The following is a 22,295-nucleotide window of genomic DNA, read 5'->3' as shown; positions in this document are numbered from 1 at the left end:
GTCTTCCATGTTTATAGTGTATTCCGGTTGTATGATGTTTTAAACTGTATATTTTTGAAAACATTTTTAGGTCTACATGTAAAAGCCCAACTACAGACAAGAGCTGAAAATTAGCATTGGACTCTCTGTGCAACACATCACTCCCATTCTCTGTATTGGAACTATGTTAGATTGCATTGTGCCTATGAAATTAAAATTTTAGAGAATTATTGATGCAGGTCATTGCATTAAATGGTGCTTGTTGGTCACTCTAAAACACTTAAAAACACAAACACACTCAAAAAGAAAAAAGACCTGGACATAAAAAAAAGAATATTTTACATTCAGTGTATCTTGTCTATGTTGATTTTTTTTTAAAAAATAAACCAGAAAGAGTGGTTCTTGCTTACTTTATACTCCAAGGAGTATTGTGTAGATAATAATAAATAAATTGGCTTTTAAATTTCGTCTTCAAGTTTTGTGAGCTTTGACAAAAAATCCACTTTTATTCATTTCATTTCAGTGTATATAAAATGACTTGTCATACGCTAATTATAAGTCAGTCACAAGGGTGGCTTCAGATGTTACTGCTCTTGAACTTTTGTGTTTTTTATGATTGACAATTGTGAAGAATACTGTAAATAACTGTCATGTAGATTAACAGTTAATTTTTACAGTTCTCCTACTGTCATCTACTCTACAGTATGTTACTGTAATAATCATGCACTGAATTACAGTACATTAATGTACTGTAATTCAGTACATTAATGTACTGTAATTCAGTGCATTACAGTACATTAATGTACATGTAATGTACACTGTACATTAATGTACTGTAATTCAGTGCATGATTATCAAGATTATCAAGAAAATACAGCAGTTGCTGTATTTTCTTGATATTACAGTAGACTACTGGCAGCAGGGTTGCCAGGAAGTTACTTTCTTTTCTAGTTTGCTCACTGTAAACTTACCGGTATTTACACCTATAATACGGTGTACTAAAACACAGTATAGTGCTGTATTTTGTTGAATTTACAGTATACTTGTGGCAGGGTAGCCAGAATATTGGGGGGTTTTTTCTCTCTCAGTTAACGATGGAACTTCACCATAATCTCAACACACAGTACCATATAGTAATTTTTGTAAATATAGGATGTTACTGGCAGTGTTGATGACAGCCAATCACTGTGAAGTAAGCACTGTTTTTACTGTAACCTTCACTGTGATAAATATTAACATACTAAATTATTTAGTGAACTAAAATGCAGTAATAAATAATTATATGGAAAAGAAGCGACTTACAACTACCCACATCAATACATCTCAATATATGTAAATAATAAACATATGATGTGATACATGAGAAAAAAACGGCTCTGAAATAGCCCCTCCCAATTCTAACGCTCAGTTTATTGTCTCCATGGTAACGCTGCTACCACAGAGTTCATTGATAACGCTGCCAGGGAGAGAAATTCGTCGATAAAAAAGCGGTTGTTAATTAAAATCAGAAAATGAGCGTGTCTGTCACTCGTACAATCCCTAAGAAAAATGACACAAGGAGAGCTGTCATGCGGGAGCGGGTTTATGACCACTTGTACGGTAAGTAAACTCGACTAAACGTCAGCTAACGCGAGCTAATGCTAACACCAGCTGAAAGCTTGCTAGCTAGGTTAGCATGCTAACTTGGTTGACAGTAATTGAGCTGTTCTCCCACAGATCCAGTCTACACAGTGTCATCAGAGATAGACCATGCCAGGTCCAACCTCAGGGCCTTTGCATCTAAGGACCGAATTGTAAGTTGGGTCAAAATTTATCACACAGCAACACATTAGTTGTGTTTCTAACATTAAAGATAACTTTTGTCATCAGATAACACAACTAATAACCAGTTAAGCCCTAGTATGGTGCAGATACTCTTATTATTTTTACCATAAATAACTTTGTACAGGTGCTAAGAAAGAGGCAAAAGTTACTTTGGCTTATTAAGTCTTAAGCAATATATAGTGAGTTAAACTCTATTGTTATGAAGTTGTGTTGTCCTATGTTGCTTGTGTTGATCCTAAGAAGGTGGTGACTTGTATACAGGATAAGGTTAAAATATGTGAAAAGTAGAGTTTGTCTATGGGTCCATCATCCCTGGGTTTTTTTTTTTTCATAATATACAAAGCATACAAACTATTACATACACACACATAATACCTCCGACTTAGGACAAGGCAAAAAGGAGGGGGACTGAAGTAAAATCTATCTAGGAAAGCTTAAAAAAATAATAAAATAAATAATAAAGTTAAAAAGGCGGGAAGGGTGTAGGAAAAGTGGATGTATGCTAAATTAACCCTTGTCAGAGGATTTCATATAATTGAAAGTTTAGAAAAGGTTGCCAAATTTTGTAAAAATTTCTCCTCTTGTTTTTTAGAGAAAAAATAACTTTCTCTAGTTTCAGATGCTTCATTACATCATTCATTAGATCCGAATGTGTTGGTGCAGTTTTCTGTTTCCAGTTAAGTAAGATCAATCTGCATGCCAGAGGGCAGTCAAATGATACCATGATGTGTTTCACACTGTTCTTTACAGGGTTAGAGTCCACAATTCCTAACACCGCCATCAAAGGATCTAAGTGAAAGGGTCTTTGTATAAATCTTGATAAGGTCTGAGAAATATTGCTCCAGTAGTTTGATCATTCCCGTTTTTTTAACTTTTTACTACAGCTTAATTTAACTTGACATTATGAATTGTAATACTGCCTGGGCTGCCACATGTCCCACTTATCTCAATAAGATTTTTCTCATTCAAAAGACATTTTTGAGAGTGACTATTTTTGCTAAAAAAGTCAAATCATCTGCTTCTCGCTTTAGAAAATATCAACTTTTATCAATTTTTAATGTAAACATTTACCAGACTTGTGTATTCATGTATAGATATGTAATGGGGAGGTATCTTCATAAGCCATGTTTTAACTTAATTTCTTTTTTCTGTACTTTCTATACATGTATGTGCAAATAAACTAAACTATTCTAATAAATAAATTTGAACAAACTGAGCATAACTCAGATGCAAGTTAGAATTTACCCATTGCTGTTTACCTCTCCTTCTCAACTACGACCCATGGACAATATTGTTTCTCAGTTATTACTGTTTACGCATGAGAAAAAAAGAAATAGACTGAATGTAAAATGCACTTGCTGACAGTATTTCTCTCTGCCCTTCTCAGAGGAGAGTGCCTGAGTTTGGGTCTATGTTCAGTAACCTGCCCCACCACCCAGGGTACACTGTTCAGCTGGACCTTACAGACCCAGTGCCAGCCTCTATTGATCGCCGCTGGCGAGGCCACACGGAGCAGCGCAGAGAGGCACTGCAGCAGCTGGCTGGGTAAAACCAAAAGAGACAACAATTTAATGAGCAGCAGCAGCTGCTGAGTTGTATTAAATCAAGGTTAACTCTGTTACTCATTACAAATATAAACTAGGTCCCTTGGCATTATCGTCTTGACAGGGTTATTCCAAATGCTCAGTCATGGCTGAAAAAGGAAGAGTGTCATGTGACCGGAGCTGATCGCTGGAAATACTTTAAGCGGTTTGTTTGGCCTGAATGCACTCTGATACTGTGAATATGGTGGAATACAATCATAGTAACTTAGTTTTGCAGCAGTTATTTCAATCTGATGTAATGACACTTAATTATAGATTAATGCTATGCTGCAGTTTTCACATAAAATATTGACATCATTTGGCATTCTGTGTCCTTCAGTCCTCTGATTCCCTCTGGACAGCAGCTTCTCCCAGGTGTGATTTTTGCATTGCCTCAGTAAGTTCAACAATTTCTTACACTTCTTTATTTTCCATCTATTTCTGTTGTGCCTTTTTGCTGGTAGAGGGTATATCCTCTCCTTTTGTCCCATCAGAGAAGACTTTGTATCCACTGGTGGACAGAATGCTGAGCAACAGCCCACCCACTTCACTGTGGGGGTCCAGACAGACTATAGAGAAAGTGAAGCACAAACAGACCCGTACAGCCCTGAGTATGTGGTGCAACCTGGGACATCTCCCTCAGAGCTCCTGCAGCTGGCAGCTTTGACTTGGGGTACATGCTCAACTGTTGAGATCTTCATTAGTATAATGTACATTTACCTTTGGTAAAAGTATTCAGCCCTCCTACTGGTGCTCTGAGCTGAATAATCTACCAGTGCCTATCAGCTCGGTTGTGCTTGCATCATTAGCGTCTCATGATTATTTTGCCAAGGCCTCTTACTACTTATGAAAATTAAATGTAAAGCCTCTCTGATGACATTCCCTCAGGTCGTGGTCTGCCTGCAGGCCTGGCAGAAGTGGAAATGATAGAGCGGGCACGAGCCAAACGAGCGTGGGAGGCCACTCTTCCTCCGTTGAATGACCTGAGTCAGCTGGACAAAAGGAGACGTATGATGGAGGAGATGGAGGTCAAAGAGTGGGCTTTCAGAGAGGGAGAAATCCAGAAGTAAGTGGTTCTTGCCCTTGACCGCTATTATTCAGCGTCTTTTATACCTAACTGAAAAAGACAAGTAGAACACGAAATACCTAAAATGTTGTTAGTGCAGTGTGTGGCACACTTTTGACCTGTTAGCATGTATACGTATTAGCCAACTAGTATTGATATCTGAAGCTATCTGCTATTGCAAATGTCCTACAGCAAACTGTGAAGTCCCTGAACTTGTGTTGCTGTCTTTTTTGATACTACCACCAGGAAGCCAAAGTTAGAAAACTGCAAATACGTTAACAGTTCTTCCATTATGAAGGCAGTTTATCTCCACTAACATATGCTACTGGAGCTAATACAGTGGTGCAGGGATTTTATTGTAGGCCAGAAATTAACATCGCCCAAGTTCCCTAGACAAAAAGCAGATGGAATTTTTCCATTTGATTTTAGATAACTGCAGAAAATAAGCTCTGAGGCAAAGAAAAGTTTATGATACTTACAGGTTTTGTTCAGCAAATTATTCTTCACAAGTGAACACCACTTTTATGACTTTTAAAGTGTCAATGCAATCACCAGAAGTAAACAGCTAATTTTAGGCTGTAAACAAACTCCGCCACAATCGCAAACGTATTTTTTAAAACACATAAAAGCTTCAAAATACACAAGTGGGACGTTTACTGATGCATTTTATATCATAGAACAAAACCTGAAAATATCTTAACCTTCAAAAAATTTACTTAAAGATGAGGGGACCGTAAGTGCAAAAATTCTTGATGTTACAGGTGTCTTTACCGTACAAAACCTGCCTTTCTGCAATGATCTCTGTGTCTGTGGTTTGTTACCAGGTTGCAAGATGTTCGTCTTGCTGTGCTGAAGGACCTTTTAAGGCGGAGAGATGAGGCCCAGAAAGAAGTCACAAACGACCGACTCAACCAGATATATTCTAAACTCCTAAAAGACAAAGAGACCAAGCAACAAAAGATTCACAATGACTACCTCCGGTGTAAGATAACCGCTGTTTCTGCTTTAACACAATATTCTGATCATAAATGTATTATTCAAGGGTTCTGTTTATGCTTTCTCATCCATCTCTTCTTTTTTATTGTTATTTTGTCTGTAGCGCTGAGAAAACTGGAAGCTAAGAGGAGAAATGTGGAGGGCAAGCGAGAGCAACCTGTCAAAAGCTATGCAGATTCTCGGCCATATGCCCCTGGGAGCCGCAGGGATACATTCACCCGCAACAAAGAGTTAAAAAACTACTACTTAGACACAAGTGAAGGTCTGGATCCCTGTTTTTGGACAAGTTGAATTTAGTTAGAGATAACTTTATCCCTTTATTGTTAAGGTGTTTTTTTGTCAATCATAGGTTTACTAAAGCTAGAGGCAGGACTTTCTATGTCAGTCCTCAAGTCAAGCTACCAAAAATCCAAAATCAGCATCAAGAATGTGATGAAGCCCCCTGAGAGCAGAGAGGTCGAACTAATGGAGAAATACAAGGTAAGGCAGAAAGAAATATGTCAGTTAAGCACATCACATAAGATTTACATACACATGGATTGTTAATTGTGGCTCCACAGGCCCTGAGGGAGGCGGAGAGAGAGCAAGCGACCAAGAGATCTTTGCGTTTTCTTGTCAAGAAAGAGAAGCCTGCTCCTCGTCCTGTCACCCCCAGAGTGGAGGAGCCACCAGAGGTCAGTGAATATCTCTGACTCTAGCTGATACTAACCCTGTTCATCCTGCATGTTTCATTTTGATGATGTTACTGAATTTATATGTCCCTCATTAGGGGGATGAAGAGATGGAGCTTGCAGTCATCCACTTGCAGAAACTACTGAGAGGACGAAGTATCCAACATGAGGTCTGAACATGTCTGCATGCACAGAAATGTTTGCATGTGTTTCAAGTTCTAATCTCATCTCTATTCACCTCTGCCTGTGTTGTACAGATGTTTAAGGGCAAGGAGAACTATCAGGAGCTCATCCAGGAACTGAGGACTGTCCATGCCCTGCAGAGTGAGGAGCAAGAGCTACAGAAAGCTGACAAAGACCTCATCATGACCCTTAAAAAACAGAGAGATGAACATACGCACAAGGTGAAACACAGAGGTATTCACACACAATATAAACTCCACAAACACCAAACAATCTCATCACGCCTTCTCTCTATCCTCCCAGGCCTCTCAAGTAGAAGCATCTCAGGCCGGAGTGGTTGGTTCAGAGCTCGAACTCCTGTTCGACACATTGTCAAAGGAGCTGATTCACCTCCAGGAAGAGCGCAGGATCCACGCCTTTATACTACTGGCTGAGAGAGACCGTCGTCAACGAGAGGCTGAGGAGAGCGGGAGGAGACAGATAGAAGAGCGCAGACGCAAAGAAGAAGATGAGATCTTTAGACAAGTGCGTACATGTGCCATTTTTTTGGTAATGAATGTGCAAAGGAGATAGTTATAAGAAAAATATATGTGTGTGTGTTTTGCACATGCTGTAATACTTGGCTTGTGTTTGTGTCCTTAACACTATGTCACAGGTGGTGCAGGTTCACCAGGAAACTGTGGATTTGTATTTAGAGGACATCATCCTCGGGACCATGGAACAGACAGCTGACCAGCAGGCCAGAGAGGAGATCCGCAAGAAGGCAAAGGAGGTCAACGACATTGCTTATGCCATGGAGGAAAGGTAGGAGATGTTGCAGCATGTCTGCTAATGCTTTGCATTCAGAAATTGAAAGGACAATAAACAAATTTGTGTGTCTGAGTAGCCGGAACAATCTTCAGTCGGAGGAGATTGTGTCAGAGTTGGTGTACAGTTTCCTCATCCCAGAGGTTGAGAAAATCTCTGTCAGACAAAGAGGTTTGAGAGATTTTTCTGATTCCATTTTATTCACACATTATCATATCAAACTTTAACACCATTTCTCTTATTAAAAACAAACAAAAATGACAATTGAATGATAAAGTTAAGGGGCAGATGCTTTGCTTCCTGAATCTAACTTGGTAATTTCTCTCTCCCAGTGCACCAGAGGCAGCGTAGACACTTGCAGGCAGCTCGGAGCATCATTCAGGGAACTGCAGAGCATTCTGGGATCCTTCCTAGTAATCTCGGAGCCTCACAGCTGCCCTGTCCCTCTGAGAGAGCTGCCAACCAAGTCCTCAATGAGATCAGCGGAGTGGAGCAGGAGGTAGCACCACATTCAAAATGAGCGGAGGACTAAAAACACAAACAGTGTACTGAGATGCAACCTGATGTTAAATTTATTATTGATATTATTAAAGTGTAAGTTCATCATTGTGGGTAACTGGGTTAATTATAGGCTTTTGATTATTACTACTTACATGTACTATAGCTTGATTGAACTATAAGAAATACAGTGCATCTATCAGTCTTTTGTTATTGTTGACCACAAGAGGGCAGAAAAGCTCCAAACTAAACAGCCTGTTGTGACTTAAATGGTTGTGAATTCCTGTCAAATTTGGGCCCAAACTACCAATTTAGCTGTGAATATGTGTGATAGATTGCTTCCATGTATAAGCTGATCATAGATATATATTCAGTCAGCAATGAAATTCCATTAAAATAGACATAGGGACAAAAGAAATTAATTTATAAAAAGGTCAACACTATGATTGTAAAATGTCCCATAAAAGTTTTGTGAAAGAAGTTAAAATGAAGGGTTAAAAACATATGCAATTTAGAAAAACTCTTACCATTTGCAGGTGTCATAAATGCAGCACAGTACAGACACAGGGCTGGATTTTTCCATCTGGCACCAACAACCATGCTACGTTCAAAGTCACTTAAATCACCTTTCTTCCCCATTCTGATGCTCGGTTTGAACTTCAGCAGGTTGTCTTGACCATGTCTACATGCCTAAATGCATTGAGCTGCTGCCATGTGATTAGCTGATTAGCTATTTGCGTTAATAAGCAGTTGAACACGTGTACCTAATAAAGTGGCCGGAGTGTACATACATACATATATATATATATATATATATATATATATATATATATACATATACATCAGCATCAGCATTTGAGGATTTCATCACTATTATTCATTCATTCACACATTCATCGCATCGCATAGAAAACACATTTAATCAAATTATATGTAATATATCCATATAGTCTCTGGTGATCTATCATTTTTCTGGTCACTTCCAGCACCGGTACCGTAATCGTATGAATAGACGCACAACAAAATCCAAAGAACAGCTCACTTGACCGCTGTGAACCATCCTGATTAAATGACTACAGCTACTACTACTGTAGATAAATGACTACAGCACACAGTACAAAATATTATAAGATATCTCACAGCAATTAAAATTTAAAAAAAATGGGGGCTGACAGGGGCTGGGAGAGTTGGAGTGTAACTCGACAGAAAAAACTATTGACCTACACATAAGAATAAGAGGGGTTGCTGCTGCTCGCTCATCATCTCTCCTCCCAGCTGCTGTATCTGAGGAATAGGTGCATCGCTCATTCATTAATCAACAGTGGTCAGTGAAAACTACCCTCACTACTGAGAATGAAGTTTACCATATTGCAGTGGTTGCTGCAAATGTAAGTCACTCTCTTATTAATCTCAAAGTTTATTAGGGACTTTGAGGGGTGCGTAATGAGGGGGCACGCCATGCACCTGCACACGGGAGGGCATTGCACCCCACTGCCTCCGCCTTGGCGTCGGGCCAGTAGCCTACTGTGAGCTGCAGCCAGGAATACTTGCAGCGACTAGCCCGGTATCAAACATCAAACAACACGGCCAACAGGAAGAGCCCTTCCGATAACTCGTCCTCACCTGGCGCACTGAATCCAAGTTCTACCTGGATTAACCGCTGCTAGGTGACACCCTGTGGACCACAGACAGCTGTTTGGACATCTGGATTCACCAAGTTGGTGAGTGGAATGATCTCGATCACTGTTTGAGAAAAAGTCGACCTTTAACCAGGCAAAGGAGCGGGAGGGAAAGTAGGTCTGTTTGGGTTAGGTTGACAGAGAGTGTCTTGTGGTTTTTAACTTACCGAAAATGTCAATTTGATGTGTCACAAAGTTATTGCTGCCTACCAAGGATAGTGGAGGTGCGTCGCTCAAACAAAAATACATTTACACATGCTTCTTACTATGAATCGATACATGTTTTCTCCGATGTCCAATCACTGCCACACGGCTGTGTAAGCTAAAGTAGGTTATTCATTCTGGCTGCGCTCCGTTTAGGTGTCATTTACATTGGAGAATTAGGAGACATGTCCCCATCTGAAAGAGCCAATTTTGTCCCCTTAAAAAAAAAAAAATTGCAGACTGTGATGAAAATGATCTTGCATCAAGACATGTTAACTAACAAATGAGAGCGCTTTGAAAATACTTAAATTGCATAAGAAACTATACAGTGCATATTTAAAAGAAACAAATGTTCACTATCCAAAAAAGTAATGTAAGTTAAGAGATAAAAAAAATCCCCCTAGCCTACTAAATACAAAAGAGAATTACTGTATTATATACCACTTGCTGCCTGAATTGTGTGTTTTACTCTACACTTGGTGCAGAACAAATCACCATAAAGCACGAAATGAATTGTTTGATTTCTGGGGGACAACCCCCAGACGCCTTCCATATTATGTAGTTACTGATACGCATATGCAAGTATTTGAGATCAGTAGGACCCGATAAGTATAAAAAACTAAACACTGTCAACGACAGTTAAGTCCCAATCTCATCAAATTAGACGATAATAAAGTGCCAATGTCTTCAAACGGGGACTTCCTAATAAACAGTGTCTTAGCTTGTTACTGTGACATTGAAATGTGTTGCCATATCAAACTATACCATTATTAATCATAAATAAACAAGTTTCAACCATAAAATGTGATCAGATTTTGGACCTTGTCCACTTTTGTGTCAGGGTAGGCTGTGGACTTGGCAGAGATGGATTATTGTATTGTGCTCTCACTACCACTAGATGGTATAAAAAGTGTCCACAAACAAGGACAACAGGTCTAAGTTAAGTTGAATGAAGTATAAGGTCAAGTAAACCCAGAGTGTGATGTCCTCATATGAGGACACATGGTCTTAGGAGGATATATGATTACTTATCACTTTCCATCACAAAGCAATTCCCTTGGGTTTAAAGACACATCACACTGGGTTAAGACATGTTGCCATTTGCCTGATTTCAGTGTCGGATAAACGTCACTAAAAATGACGACAGTGTGACAGATCAGGCAACTTCATAATTAAAGGAGCAATAAGCGAAATTCATCATTTCTAGATTGAAGGAATTAAAAAATTGCTATGTGAAGAACTAGAGATGTAATTTCATCTGGAGTATAGCATCACCTCACACACCCTCTCTCTGTGTTGATCTCCAGCCCATTGTTTACAAGCCGGTCCAGCTGCGCGTTCATGTACGTTCGTGTGAAGTTGTCGGATAAAGAAAGGGACAGAACTCGGATTAACATTGGCCTTGCATTTCCAAGGTGGAGAGCACTGCAAGAGCTTAAGGGACTACAATTTGACTCGGAGCTACCTCTTCTTCTCCTGGACAGGTACAACATAAAGTCAAATGTCTGTTTTAATTAGTGTTAAAGTAACGTTAAGCACATGTCGCTATGTCGATTCAATTAAATTTAATGTTACAATCGTAGCATGGATTAATGTCCGGAGCTTGAGTTATTAGCAGCTTGGTCCCAGCAATGGGTCAGGCGTTTCGGTTGTGTTAGGTGAGTAGCCTGGCAGCCCAGCTAACATTTGCAATTAGCATTGTAAAGTGTAGCCCGTTGGGCAGCCTGGCGGCTGTGTTTAGCTATTCCCCTGCCTACTTCAGTGATGATGGTACCTGTAATAAATGTAATATATTTGCTGAAATGGAGGCGAGGCTCAGTGAAGAGCTGGTAGAAGCACTCCATAGCTGCAAGCTACTCCAGTAGCCATAGTAGCTCTAGGGCTAACTCTGGGAGCTAACGCTAACATTCCTCTCTTCTCTGTGAGCCCGTGAGCCTGGCGGGCTCACAGGCTCACGGAGAAGAGTTGGAACGTTAGCATGGCAGCCGACTAGTGCTAACGTTAACGTCCCCAAACTTAAGCAGGCTCCCGGAATGTTAGCATGGCAGCCGACTAGTGCTAATGCTAACGTCCCCACGCTAGAGCTCGCCAGAGCCGAGAAGCAGGCTCCCGGAACATTAGCATGGCAGCCGACTAGTGCTAACGCTAACGTCCCCACGCTTCTCGGCTCTGACTCACTGAGCCTGGCAGAGAAGCGTGGGGACGTTAGCACTAATGGGCTGCCATGCTAACATTCCAACTCTTCTCCGTGAGACCGTGAGCCTGGCTCCCGGCTCAGTTGGAGTTGGAGCGTTAGCGTGGCAGCCGAGTAGTGCTAACGCTAACAGGAAAGCAGGGAAAAAGCTAAACACAGCAGAGACCGAGAATGAGTGAAAGACATTGGTAACTGCTAAACTAAGTTGGCTGTTTAGGTTTTATTTCCTCGTGGCGAGTGAATCTGCCTGCAGTGAAAGCGGGGGCTAACCGGTGCTTCCTCCTCATGCTCCGCTTCACTCAGCTGCTAACACAGCTCTCCGTTTGGATCCAACCGGAGCACCGAGTCCTGGTTTGTTATTCAGGTTAATGTGGGAAGAAGCAGCGGGTATATCGGGCAGCTGAGTGAAGTTGAGTGAAGCGGAGCCTGTGGAAGAAACACCGGGTCCGTCTGGATGTGATAGACCGTGGAGATGCTGCGGTACTCGCCAGCACAGATGAGGCGAGTGGGGGGTGTTGGAGAGCAGAGGTAGAGGGAGGAGTGGCTCATGACACGCTTTGTTTTGCTCTACAGGCAGTGCACAATAGTGAATGTAGCGGTGAAACGATTTCGCTTATTGCTCCTTTAAGTGTCATTAGAGGTAAAAGGAGTCCCCACTCCTTTGGTCAACATTTCAGAGCACTTAAAGGTGTTATTTAATATTCTTTGTTGGAGTTTGCAGTGGTTCCCTGCTGTGACCATTTAGCCACAGAAAATGAAATATAGTAAAAGGCTTTTAATAGACTAAAATACTCAAGCTGAGCCAATATGTGGTTATGCATCACTTTACCTTTCTTCAAAGATTGCAAAATGACAGTATGATAGTAAGTTATATTTATGAAGATTTACCTTCTGTAGCTTTAAAGCCTCACAATCCACAACCCCATTTATTCTAAAAAAAAACCAATGTTCCACTTGAAATGAATCATGAAGTTACTGATGACAGATCATCACCTATAGGTGAGAATGACAAAGAGCGACACTGGAGTGCAGAGCATCCGAGAAGCGCTGACACGGCACAATGAAGAAGATGATGACGATGAGGAAGAAAAGCTGATAGAAGACAATGAGCCCAGAGCCTGTGGTGTGTGTGGAGATCTGGCCAAAGGTTACCACTTCAACGCTCTGACGTGCGAAGGCTGCAAGGGCTTCTTCAGGTGAGGTTGTTTCACACATGCAGCTGCAGCTTCTCCCTCATTTCAGTCTTTATTCTACTTCCTGGTTGTGACATTATTTATAGTAACTGACAGGGACATCTGTGATATAGGAGAGGTGTGACAATGTGCTTCTCGTTTTTCTTAAGTAAAGCCACATTGACTTGTATAAGAAACACATTCATACTCATCACATTCATTGTGAAAAGAACTGAAAAATCCTCACAGGGGACCTTTTTGTTACCGTTCACGCATGGGAATTATAAGTGTGTGACACATCAAAAGCCCTGACTGGCAGCCAGTGTGAGGTAGGAAAACAATAAAAGGGAGAAAGCCATGAGCAAGACAATATCATGAGAGCTACCTGTCTTATTTTTATTGTCTTATGTCATAAGAGTGATAACACATGTTATAGAAGCTATTGTGCACAAAATACAGGTGTGCCTTGAGATTTTGGCTTGCCCATTAGTGTGCCTTGGAAAGGTTTGAAAACCACTGTCTTATTTTTCCATTCAGTAGTCTCCGGAAATTATTTCCTGGCTGGTGCATTGTCATTACATACATACATGGCACACAGTAATACTATAGTATGATGTAACCTGTATTTAACCAGGAAGTCCCATTGAGATTGAAAATATCTTTTACAACAGAGACCTGGTCGGGGTAGCAGCCAATCAAAATACATTTAAAATGCAACAAATACAACATGTAATACAAAAATCCACAATTAAACTATTCAAACATAGTGGCCTCTCAAGAAAAACAAGCACACGTCTCTGTCAACACATTCTTTATGATGCCCTTAAATTCATTGATGGATGGACGTGTTTTCTTGAATGTGATTTCTAACTTCAGATTGTTTGTAAGCTGTTACTAAATGGATTTTTAAATACATTCAGACGTGCCATAAAGAAGTCAGGGCAGCTCCGCTGTAGGTTCCTGAACAAATGCAGTATAACCAAAAACAACAGACGGTCGTGTCCAGCCTGCCGCCTCCGTAAATGCCAAGCTATCGGCATGCGCCAGGAAAGTAAGTAACACACAACAATTGATCCCATATTCTTTTAACACAAACATTTCCTGTTCATCAATTTATTTCATCAATTTACATTGATGAAATAAAGTACATGCAGGATTTTGTGTCCTTGTAGTGGTCATGTCTGAGGAGGAGGTATTGGAGAGGAGGATCAGAATCAAGACAAGGAAAATGCTTGAAGCACCAGCACAGCTCTCATCCCAACAAGAGGAAACCATTCAGGAGCTCCTCCGTGGCCACCGCAACTCTTTTGATTCAGCCTTTTACCGCTTCAGCGGTTTCAGGGTGTGTGTGTGAATGACTGCCAGCATGTTTGATTTGTTGTCTTTCGTCATTGTTTTAACATGTCTGAGTGACGCCTTTCTTTTTACAGCCCATGGATAGAAACGTTCTCTCTGTGAGTGAGTACAACCAGTCTGAAAACTCCCTCTCCTCATTTTCCTCCTCCCTCTCACCCTCCTCCTCCTCCACTCTCTCCGGTTCCTTTGAAAAACAAGAAAACCCAGAGGTCAGAGAAGGCAGCGTTTTCACCGCTCTTCCGCACGTGGCTGACCTCACCACTTACATGATACAGGACATCATTAGTTTCTCCAGAAGTCTTCGGGACTTCCGGTAAATGTGTGCCTCAATGCAGTTTCATTTCTCTCGATAACTGATATCTGATTGAAACTTACTCACAGCTATGCATGTGTCTCTTACAGATCTCTAAGCATTGGAGACCAGATTTCTCTGCTGAAGGGAGCCACATTTGAAATTATGCAGATTCGTTTCAACATGGTGTTCAACGCAAAAACTGGCATCTGGGAATGTGGCCATATTACGTACTGCATAGATGACGCTGTACGAGGTAAGACTACCTACTACGGCTGGGCGATTTTATTCCCCTGTTTGAAAATATACAGCTGCACAAAATGTAAATGAAAAATTCTATAAAATAAATAGCAGGGCTGTTTAATAACTTTTTGCACTCAGCACTGAAGCTACAGAGGTTTTAAGGTTTGCAGCACAGGACACAAAACTATAACATGAGTATAAAAGTATCAAGTAGGTCTAAATCCATTGTAGTTTGGAACAATTAAAAATCTTTGTGGGGAAGTTAAGAAGTCATTTGCCATGGCTTTTCAAATGAATCTAGTGCTGGAAATTGTTTTAAATCTTTTTATTTATTTAGGTTATTAATCTTATTTATGCACAGGGCATCAACAGAGAGGCTGAGGGAGGGAAAGAGCAAGAGACACTTTGTCTGAGTTATATACGTCAGTGTTGAGTTTGTTTGCCAAAAGAATGTTGAAAATAATTTCCTTTAATGTTTTTTTTTTTATTATTATTATTCCTCAGCCAAGGTGCATAATGTTTTTGGGTTGTCCGTCCGTCCCATTCTGGTGAACGAGATAACTTGAGGGTATACCTTTAAATTTGGCACAAATGTCCACTTGGTTAGAATTTGGTGATCAAATGTCAAAGGTCACTGTGACGTCACAAAATGTGTTTGTTTGTTTTTTTTTATCATATCTAAGAATTCATGAACTAATTATTACAAAATTTCACACAAATGTCTAATAGGGTTAAATAATGAAGTGCTGACATTTTATATCTAAAAGGTCAAAGGTCAACTTCACTGTGACATCATGATGATCCACAAAAACACTTTTCTACCCAATACTCAACATCATAACTGAAAAAAGGAAGGGTTATTTTTGGTTGAACAAACATTTTATTACTATAATTGAAACTTGAATCTATTTTGTTAATGGAGGGGTGTGTAAAAAGTTTCCCCTTTGAAAAAAACTGAAATAAAGGGGAGATTCCCATGGGGTACCTTAAAACTGGTATATCGCTGCGACTCTAGCGAGTAAGGTGGGTTAATTAGAGCTTTTCGGTTCAAAAATAAAAAGTCAGGTGATGTTTTTTATTGGGTTTGTCACTACCAGCAACTCATTTTACATACAAATAGTTATTTGATCCATTGTTAGTATAAAAATATTGATTATAGCAGCCTTAAGGAAAGAACTGGAATCATATGGAGGCTAAAGTCTAGTCAAGTCTACAGCACTGTACTGAATACAAAATACAGTCAGTAATGGTTGCAGCTTAACTACTGGAGCGTGGATTGTAAACACAAAAGCACTGGATGTGACTGGATCAAGAGAGACAAGAGAGATAAGTGTTTTAAGGGCACAAATATGATCTGAAGCTGAAATATCAGCACAGAGGTGTGTACAGTATGAGAGGAATCTGGGTTACTGGTGTTTTCAAAGTAATCAAAACAAAAGCCTCCTCAGACATGTCAAGTACCTCTGATTCGCCGACGCAGTACGTCTGATAGAAGAAGTCGATGTGGAGGCTTTCGTTTCTCATTTCACTTGTTTTGGTTTCCACCAGTCTGGCACCTTTAAGATATATATGAAATTGCAAGATGATAGTGTGTTGTAGTATTTTTTGTTTGTGAGACTCAGACAGATGTGTGTGCTCCTGTCTCATATCTCATGTTCACAGAGGTGTAACGCTCTGCAGAATGTTGTCAGACTGGTGTTGTCTCCACCTTTTCTTAAGATCAAATGAAATGCAGGTGGTGTTCATTCATCATCCTTCAGCCTTGAGCTCCGTGCCTGTGGCTGGCACTTACACTGTCTGCGTTGTCTCTCAAAATGTCCCTGGGCATACTTGCTGTAGGCCACACAGAATATTACTCTGAAGGGCCGGCTGTTGTCTGTTAAAATATCATATTAGGACCCCTCAAATAGAGCACAAGGTGTATTTAACTGTACGTAACCATGGCAACAATGCTTATTCTTCATGCTACATTAGCCACGAACTCACGAGTCAACACAACTGAACCATGGGATGAACTGACTGCAAACAAACTAAAAAAAAACTGGATAGAAGGACTCGCCTTTGCAGCATACACTTCGTATCAGGTTAGGGAAAAAGTATTTCCTGTTGTAGAGATGAGTAACGTTATGTGTATTAAGGGTTATCATGTCCACCTCATCAGAAACTGGGGAGGTATTAAGAGGAATATTGGATTTCTCTGTAAGGCTAACTTTTTAGCACATTAGCTAATGTTAGCTTCGATAGCAAAACGAAACTGGAAGAAAACGTTCCAAGTGTCGTCCTCCTTTGTAAGATTGGCATAGTAATCAACCGAAAAGCCTCCTGTGACATCATCCATCCACTGAGTGAGAGCATACGGGTCGGCAAGTCTGGTCCCGTTGGTCAGTGTTTACTTATTCAAGTAACACTAGTGGCCCCGGAGAGTGAGTGACGTGACATGGAGTGTCCGTAAATTCAGTCTGATGCTGGACACTAAATTGAGAGCCCTGTGGATTGAAGAATTTGAGCTTTATATGTCTATAAGTTAATCACACGTTCACTCCCCAGACAGAGTGCCCAGAGTGCGGTGGTCTGGCTAACCAAACAGGAAATACCAACATCACTCTGAATTTACGTACGGTGCAGTTTGTGCCAGAGTGCGCTCTGACACTCAGAATGAATATTCCTGCATGCACCACTCCCATCATCTTCCTCAATTGTCTGAAACAAGCCAACGGAACTTGCTAGCTAGCGATAGCTAATGTCTGTGGAGAATTGTTTTGCCTCCAGCTAAGCCCCCGCCCACCTAAAAACGTCATAGTGTAACTAACAGTAAAAGGGTCTATTAGCCCCTGTCTCGAAGTCCCCCTCCTCAAAAAACCCTGTCTGCTCCAATTGGTCAGTGTCTTTCCATATTTGCGCTCATGGCATCTCAGCACTGTCATTGCAGCCAGGAAATGACTGTAACAGCACTGCAGTGACGCTTTCTACCCTTATAAAGTATAGTTGTGACATCACAACTTCACAGAAGTCCAAACAGCTCATTTAAAGGCACAAATTCTTAATACAGACTGAGTGCATTTCTCTGTGGATTTAGCATTTGCTGCTTTCACAGTATTTATATAGTGCCTATACCTGCTTCATAATGAAAAAAGAGAGAAATCTAACCTTTTACAAAATGGGACCTTTAAAAAAAACAAAAGTCAACAGTAAAAAAATTACATGTAATACAGTGGTGGAAAAAAGTTTTTGGACACCCCATGCATTTGTGAAATATTGCATTAAGAATCACTCTTAGGTCTTCAAGTGCAATTTCTTTTAGTACAGTCACAGCCAAAATACTAAATAAATCCAAAAAAAGCCATTAAAAACTTAAAATTGATTGGTTCCATAAAAATACATAAGAAATTTTGAGTATTGGGTCATTTTGGTACCAGTGATGAAGGTCGTTCTTTTTATTAAAAGACACAATTTTTGTTGCCAAGCTTCGTGTCTACATAAAGCCAGCACATTTGAAAGTTCTTCAGACACAAAAATGGCTAAAACAAGGAACCTAACGCAGGAAACACGCCTGAAGATAAAGATTCTCAGCCAGGAAGGGTACAGCTGCCGCCAGATAGCCAGGAAGTGCAGATGCAGTCCCTCAGCAGTTGGATACACTCTGCAGAAATACAGACGAACCAACAGCTTGGAAGACAAACCAAGATCTGGACGTCCAAGGGTTTCTTCAGCAAGAAATGACCGCATCCTGATCCGCATGTGCAGGCAAAACTGCCGAATGACATCACAGGAGCTTCAGCAGCAGTGGTCAAACCAAACTGGTGTCCAGTGTTCCACCCGCACTGTATGTGGCCGACTTTTAGATCATGGCTTAAGGTCCTACAAGGCTATCAAGAAGCCCCTGATCAATGAGAGACAGAGGTTAGCCCGGCGTCGTTGGGCCCAGGCACACAAGAACTGGACAGCCAGGAATTGGAAGAAGATCTTGTGGTCAGATGAGTCCAGTTTCAAGCTTTATCTTCCTCCTACTAATGTGAGGGTACGCAGAAGGCCAGGCGAAGCATTATCTCCAGCATGTACAGTACCTACTGTCAAGCATGGTGGAGGCAGTATCATGGTTTGGGGATGCATGAGTGCTGCTGGTGTTGGTCATCTCACTGTCTGTGATGGCACATTGAACTCTACCAAGTATTGTACCATTCTCGAAACCCACATGCTCCCTTCTGCACGTGCACTGTTCCGTTGAGGTAAAAACTGGATGTTTCAACAAGATAATGCCCCTTGCCACACATCCAGGCCCCATTGAAAATCTGTGGTGGATTATCAAAAGGTCTGTTTCAAAGCATAAACCAAAGAATTTAGAAGAATTAAAAGCAGTAATTCAAGAAGAATGGGACAAGATTACCCCTCAACAGTGTGAAAGGCTCGTGGGGAACATGCCAGCCAGGATTAGAGCTCTACTACGTGCCAATGGCAGGACTACTAAATATTAATTTGATGATGTGATGGTTCATTTGTTTTTTGTTCAGTTTTGAACACATTGTCTGTTATTTGTTGACTTTGATACCGACAATGTTGAGAACTGACATATTGAAACTGTCAAGAATTTAGTTTTGTTAGTTTTTCTTGTAAACAATAAACAAAACAATATAATTTGTATTTGTTTGTATCTGTCTAATGCAGCCACACCTTTTGAAACACAAAAAAGATTTTTCCACAAATATTTCATGATAATATTTGAGATCGTGTAAAATTTTAAGGGTGTCCGAAAACTTCTTTCCACCACTGTAGCTGTCATGGTAAATGTAGCATAATGTAGTTTGCCACAGAATTATTTTCTGCCCTACAATGTCATAGTGGTGTCAAAAATGCTGCTCTCAAGACAAACTGATTCAACATTTTCACATTTATTAAAGATCTTTCTGCATGTGAGTGAGTTTCATTGTGGGTAATGTTTTAAAAAGACAGAAAAATGCATGGAGGAAAAAAGATATTTTAATTTTGATCCTTGCTTTTAGCATTTGAGTGTGAAAAAGATAGAGTGTGGAATGCAGAAAAACTGAAGTCAAGCAAAGTACAAGTCCATTAACACTGTACCCAAGTACAGCACTTGAGTAGATTTAATTAGTTAATTTCCATGTTTTTACCTGTATCAGTGTGTGTTATTGTCATGTCACTGACCTCTGTTCACCTGTGTTCTTCAGCGGGTTTCCAGCCGCTTCTGTTAGAGCCTCTGCTCAGATTTCACCACACACTGCGCAAACTGGGCCTGCAGGAGGAGGAGTACATCCTCATGCAAGCCATGTCTCTGTTTTCTCCAGGTAGCAGCAGGTCCTCACCCCAGTCCATGATAATCAATCATTCATGAACCCTGTAAATATTTAAACCCTAGAAACTGTGTGCATTTGTACCCAGCCAAAAAAATGTATTTTCAGATGTTCTCAGCATCAAATTTCTTTGGTTGTGTAGAGATTTGTTTCTATGTGATCTATCAGACCGTCCAGGTGTGCAGCAACACAGTGTGATTGACCAGCTTCATGAAAACTTGGCGCTGACACTAAAAACCTGGATTGACTGCAGGAGGACAGGACCAGAGAAACAGTGAGTGAAATACCACGTCCACTCACCCTGAAATGTTTCACAGCTTGAAGCTGGTTTGTTTCCCCTGTGCCTCCAGCTTGCTGTACCCCAAAGTGATGGCCTGTCTCACCGAGATGAGGACAATGACCGAGGAGTACAGTAAACAGGTTCTGCAGATCCAGGACATCCAGCCAAATGTTATCCCACCTCTCATAATGGAGATGGTCAGTAAAAGCCCCTGTAGTGACTTGTAATACTGACGTCTGCTGTACATGGACGGGACCAGCTGAATGTGCTCATGTACATATGTGTCAAAATCCAAAAGAATGCATGTGATGTCTAAAGCATAGACCACACAAAATCCTGAACAGATGAAGATGGTTGTTAATCCCACTGTCTGAGTCCTGCTGAAATGTAAACTATCATCTGTTCTCTGCACACTACCCACTGTTGTTCTGTTAACTGGCTACAGTACAGGTGGATTATGGTGGGTTTGCCATTTGTGTGTTACAGTAAGTACAGACTTTCTCTCCACGAATGAATGTTGACTTAAAGTTGTGAGGTTTTATGTTTTTTCTAGATGTCGCACACAGAACTGTCAGAGACCGTGAAGTATTTTTTCTCAGAGAATTTAAAAAGCTGTTGCTGCCAAGACAATAATGTGTTTTATATTTGTTACCTCAAGTTGTGTTTTGTGTTTTGATGCCAGAAATGCTCTACACTTAATGTTATTAAAACTGCTCAGGTTAAAGTGTGTGATGGTGCGTTAAGGGTCACTAACAGCAAAGTAAGACAAACACTGCCCCCCTGAGGCCATACTAAGTCAAAGGCTAGTTGGTGCCACTGAAAAAATCTAGGTTGGTATTTATGAAACTTTTGAGTAATGGTGCCAGGGTGTCAACAGATATAACCAAATTATATGTAAGTTTTTTTTTAAAGAACTTTCTAATATCATCTTATATGAAATTTAGCAAACCTGCAGTGAAATTACATTTTATATATATGCGTGTGTGTGACACTCGTGTAAGTACTCTTTCCAAGTAAACACACTGATGTCAGTTCAAAATGAACAATAAGGAAAAATGGCAATAACTGGGTGAATTTAAGTTTTATTGTGTGTAATGTAAAAAGAAAACAAAATCTCATCGCTGTCGTAAATGCTATTTATTATTGCAATTCTTCGGTCTGTCCAATGATTGTCAACAGTCATTGGGTCTGTCAGGCTGGAGATATTTCTGTGGTAATATGAACAGAAATATTTAATCTGAATTTAAGACAATTTAAGACTCGATAATGCCTTATATTAAGAAAACTTAATTTGAGACATTTAACTGCAATATCAATATCAATATCCAGATATTTTATTAAATTCAAGGGATGGCAATGTCGGTCTCTCAGTCTGACACTTTGGTCCATAAAATATCTGAACAACTGTTTGATGGACTGTCATGACATTTTGACATAATATTCATAGTGCCAAGAGGATGCAGTTTACTGGTGTTGGTATTCTTCTTTCTTTTCCCTCTAGCGCCATCATTAGGTTGACATTAGTGCTTGTGGTGGAATCAACTACTGGATGGATTGTCATCAAATTTGGTGCTGACATCCATGTTCCTCTTAGGATATGTTGTAATAACTTTGGTGCTCCTCTGACTTTTCATGAAGCCCCATCATTTGGTCATTTGTTTTATACTTCAGTTTATCACCATATACTGCAAAACTAATGACTTCCCTCTTCAGCCTCAGCTGCGCTTTGTTTTGTGCCAATTAGCAAATGTTACTCAGCTAACACACAGAACTAAGTTGGTGAACACCGTAAACATTACACCTGCTAAACATTAGCATTTATGCATTGGCATTGTGATCATGTTAGCATGCTGGTGTTAGCATTTAGCTCAAAGCGCTGCTGTGTTTTAGTACAGAGCTCACAGAGCTGCTCGGTCTATAGACCAGGGATACTCAACTTGCTTTGCCCGGGGGCTACTTTGC

General features: G+C 40.4%; 2 protein-coding genes across 5 annotated transcripts; both read left to right on the top strand.

The window, feature by feature from the left end:
• Positions 1-1,409: 1,409 nt before the first annotated feature.
• Positions 1,410-8,309, top strand: cfap91 (cilia and flagella associated protein 91). The gene is made up of 17 exons (XM_049594768.1): positions 1,410-1,578; positions 1,696-1,772; positions 3,191-3,348; positions 3,472-3,552; positions 3,727-3,783; positions 3,881-4,059; positions 4,275-4,452; positions 5,277-5,434; positions 5,552-5,710; positions 5,798-5,928; positions 6,009-6,122; positions 6,218-6,289; positions 6,377-6,523; positions 6,606-6,827; positions 6,958-7,106; positions 7,189-7,280; positions 7,442-8,309. Exons 1-17 carry the CDS (start codon positions 1,491-1,493, stop codon positions 7,627-7,629), a joined length of 2,250 nt encoding a protein of 749 aa, XP_049450725.1. The 5' UTR covers positions 1,410-1,490; the 3' UTR covers positions 7,630-8,309.
• A 220-nt stretch (positions 8,310-8,529) lies between these two features.
• nr1i2 (nuclear receptor subfamily 1, group I, member 2) lies at positions 8,530-21,051 on the top strand. 4 transcript variants are annotated; one of them, XM_049594773.1, is made up of 10 exons: positions 8,530-9,328; positions 10,798-10,974; positions 12,684-12,880; positions 13,777-13,907; positions 14,011-14,198; positions 14,287-14,525; positions 14,615-14,760; positions 19,931-20,047; positions 20,222-20,327; positions 20,404-21,051. In XM_049594773.1, exons 3-10 carry the CDS (start codon positions 12,690-12,692, stop codon positions 20,558-20,560), a joined length of 1,275 nt encoding a protein of 424 aa, XP_049450730.1. In that variant the 5' UTR covers positions 8,530-9,328; positions 10,798-10,974; positions 12,684-12,689; the 3' UTR covers positions 20,561-21,051. The 4 variants fall into 4 exon arrangements, with proteins under 4 accessions (XP_049450730.1, XP_049450732.1, XP_049450729.1 ...); XM_049594775.1 differs by lacking the exon at positions 10,798-10,974 and having other exon boundaries at positions 14,029-14,198; XM_049594772.1 differs by lacking the exon at positions 10,798-10,974.
• Positions 21,052-22,295: the final 1,244 nt, after the last annotated feature.

The sequence above is a fragment of the Epinephelus fuscoguttatus genome, linkage group LG13 (assembly GCF_011397635.1).
Source record: "Epinephelus fuscoguttatus linkage group LG13, E.fuscoguttatus.final_Chr_v1".
Classification (NCBI taxonomy): domain Eukaryota; kingdom Metazoa; phylum Chordata; class Actinopteri; order Perciformes; family Serranidae; genus Epinephelus; species Epinephelus fuscoguttatus.
Note: the sequence above shows the minus strand (reverse complement) of the source record. Positions and strands in the feature narration are given on the sequence as shown.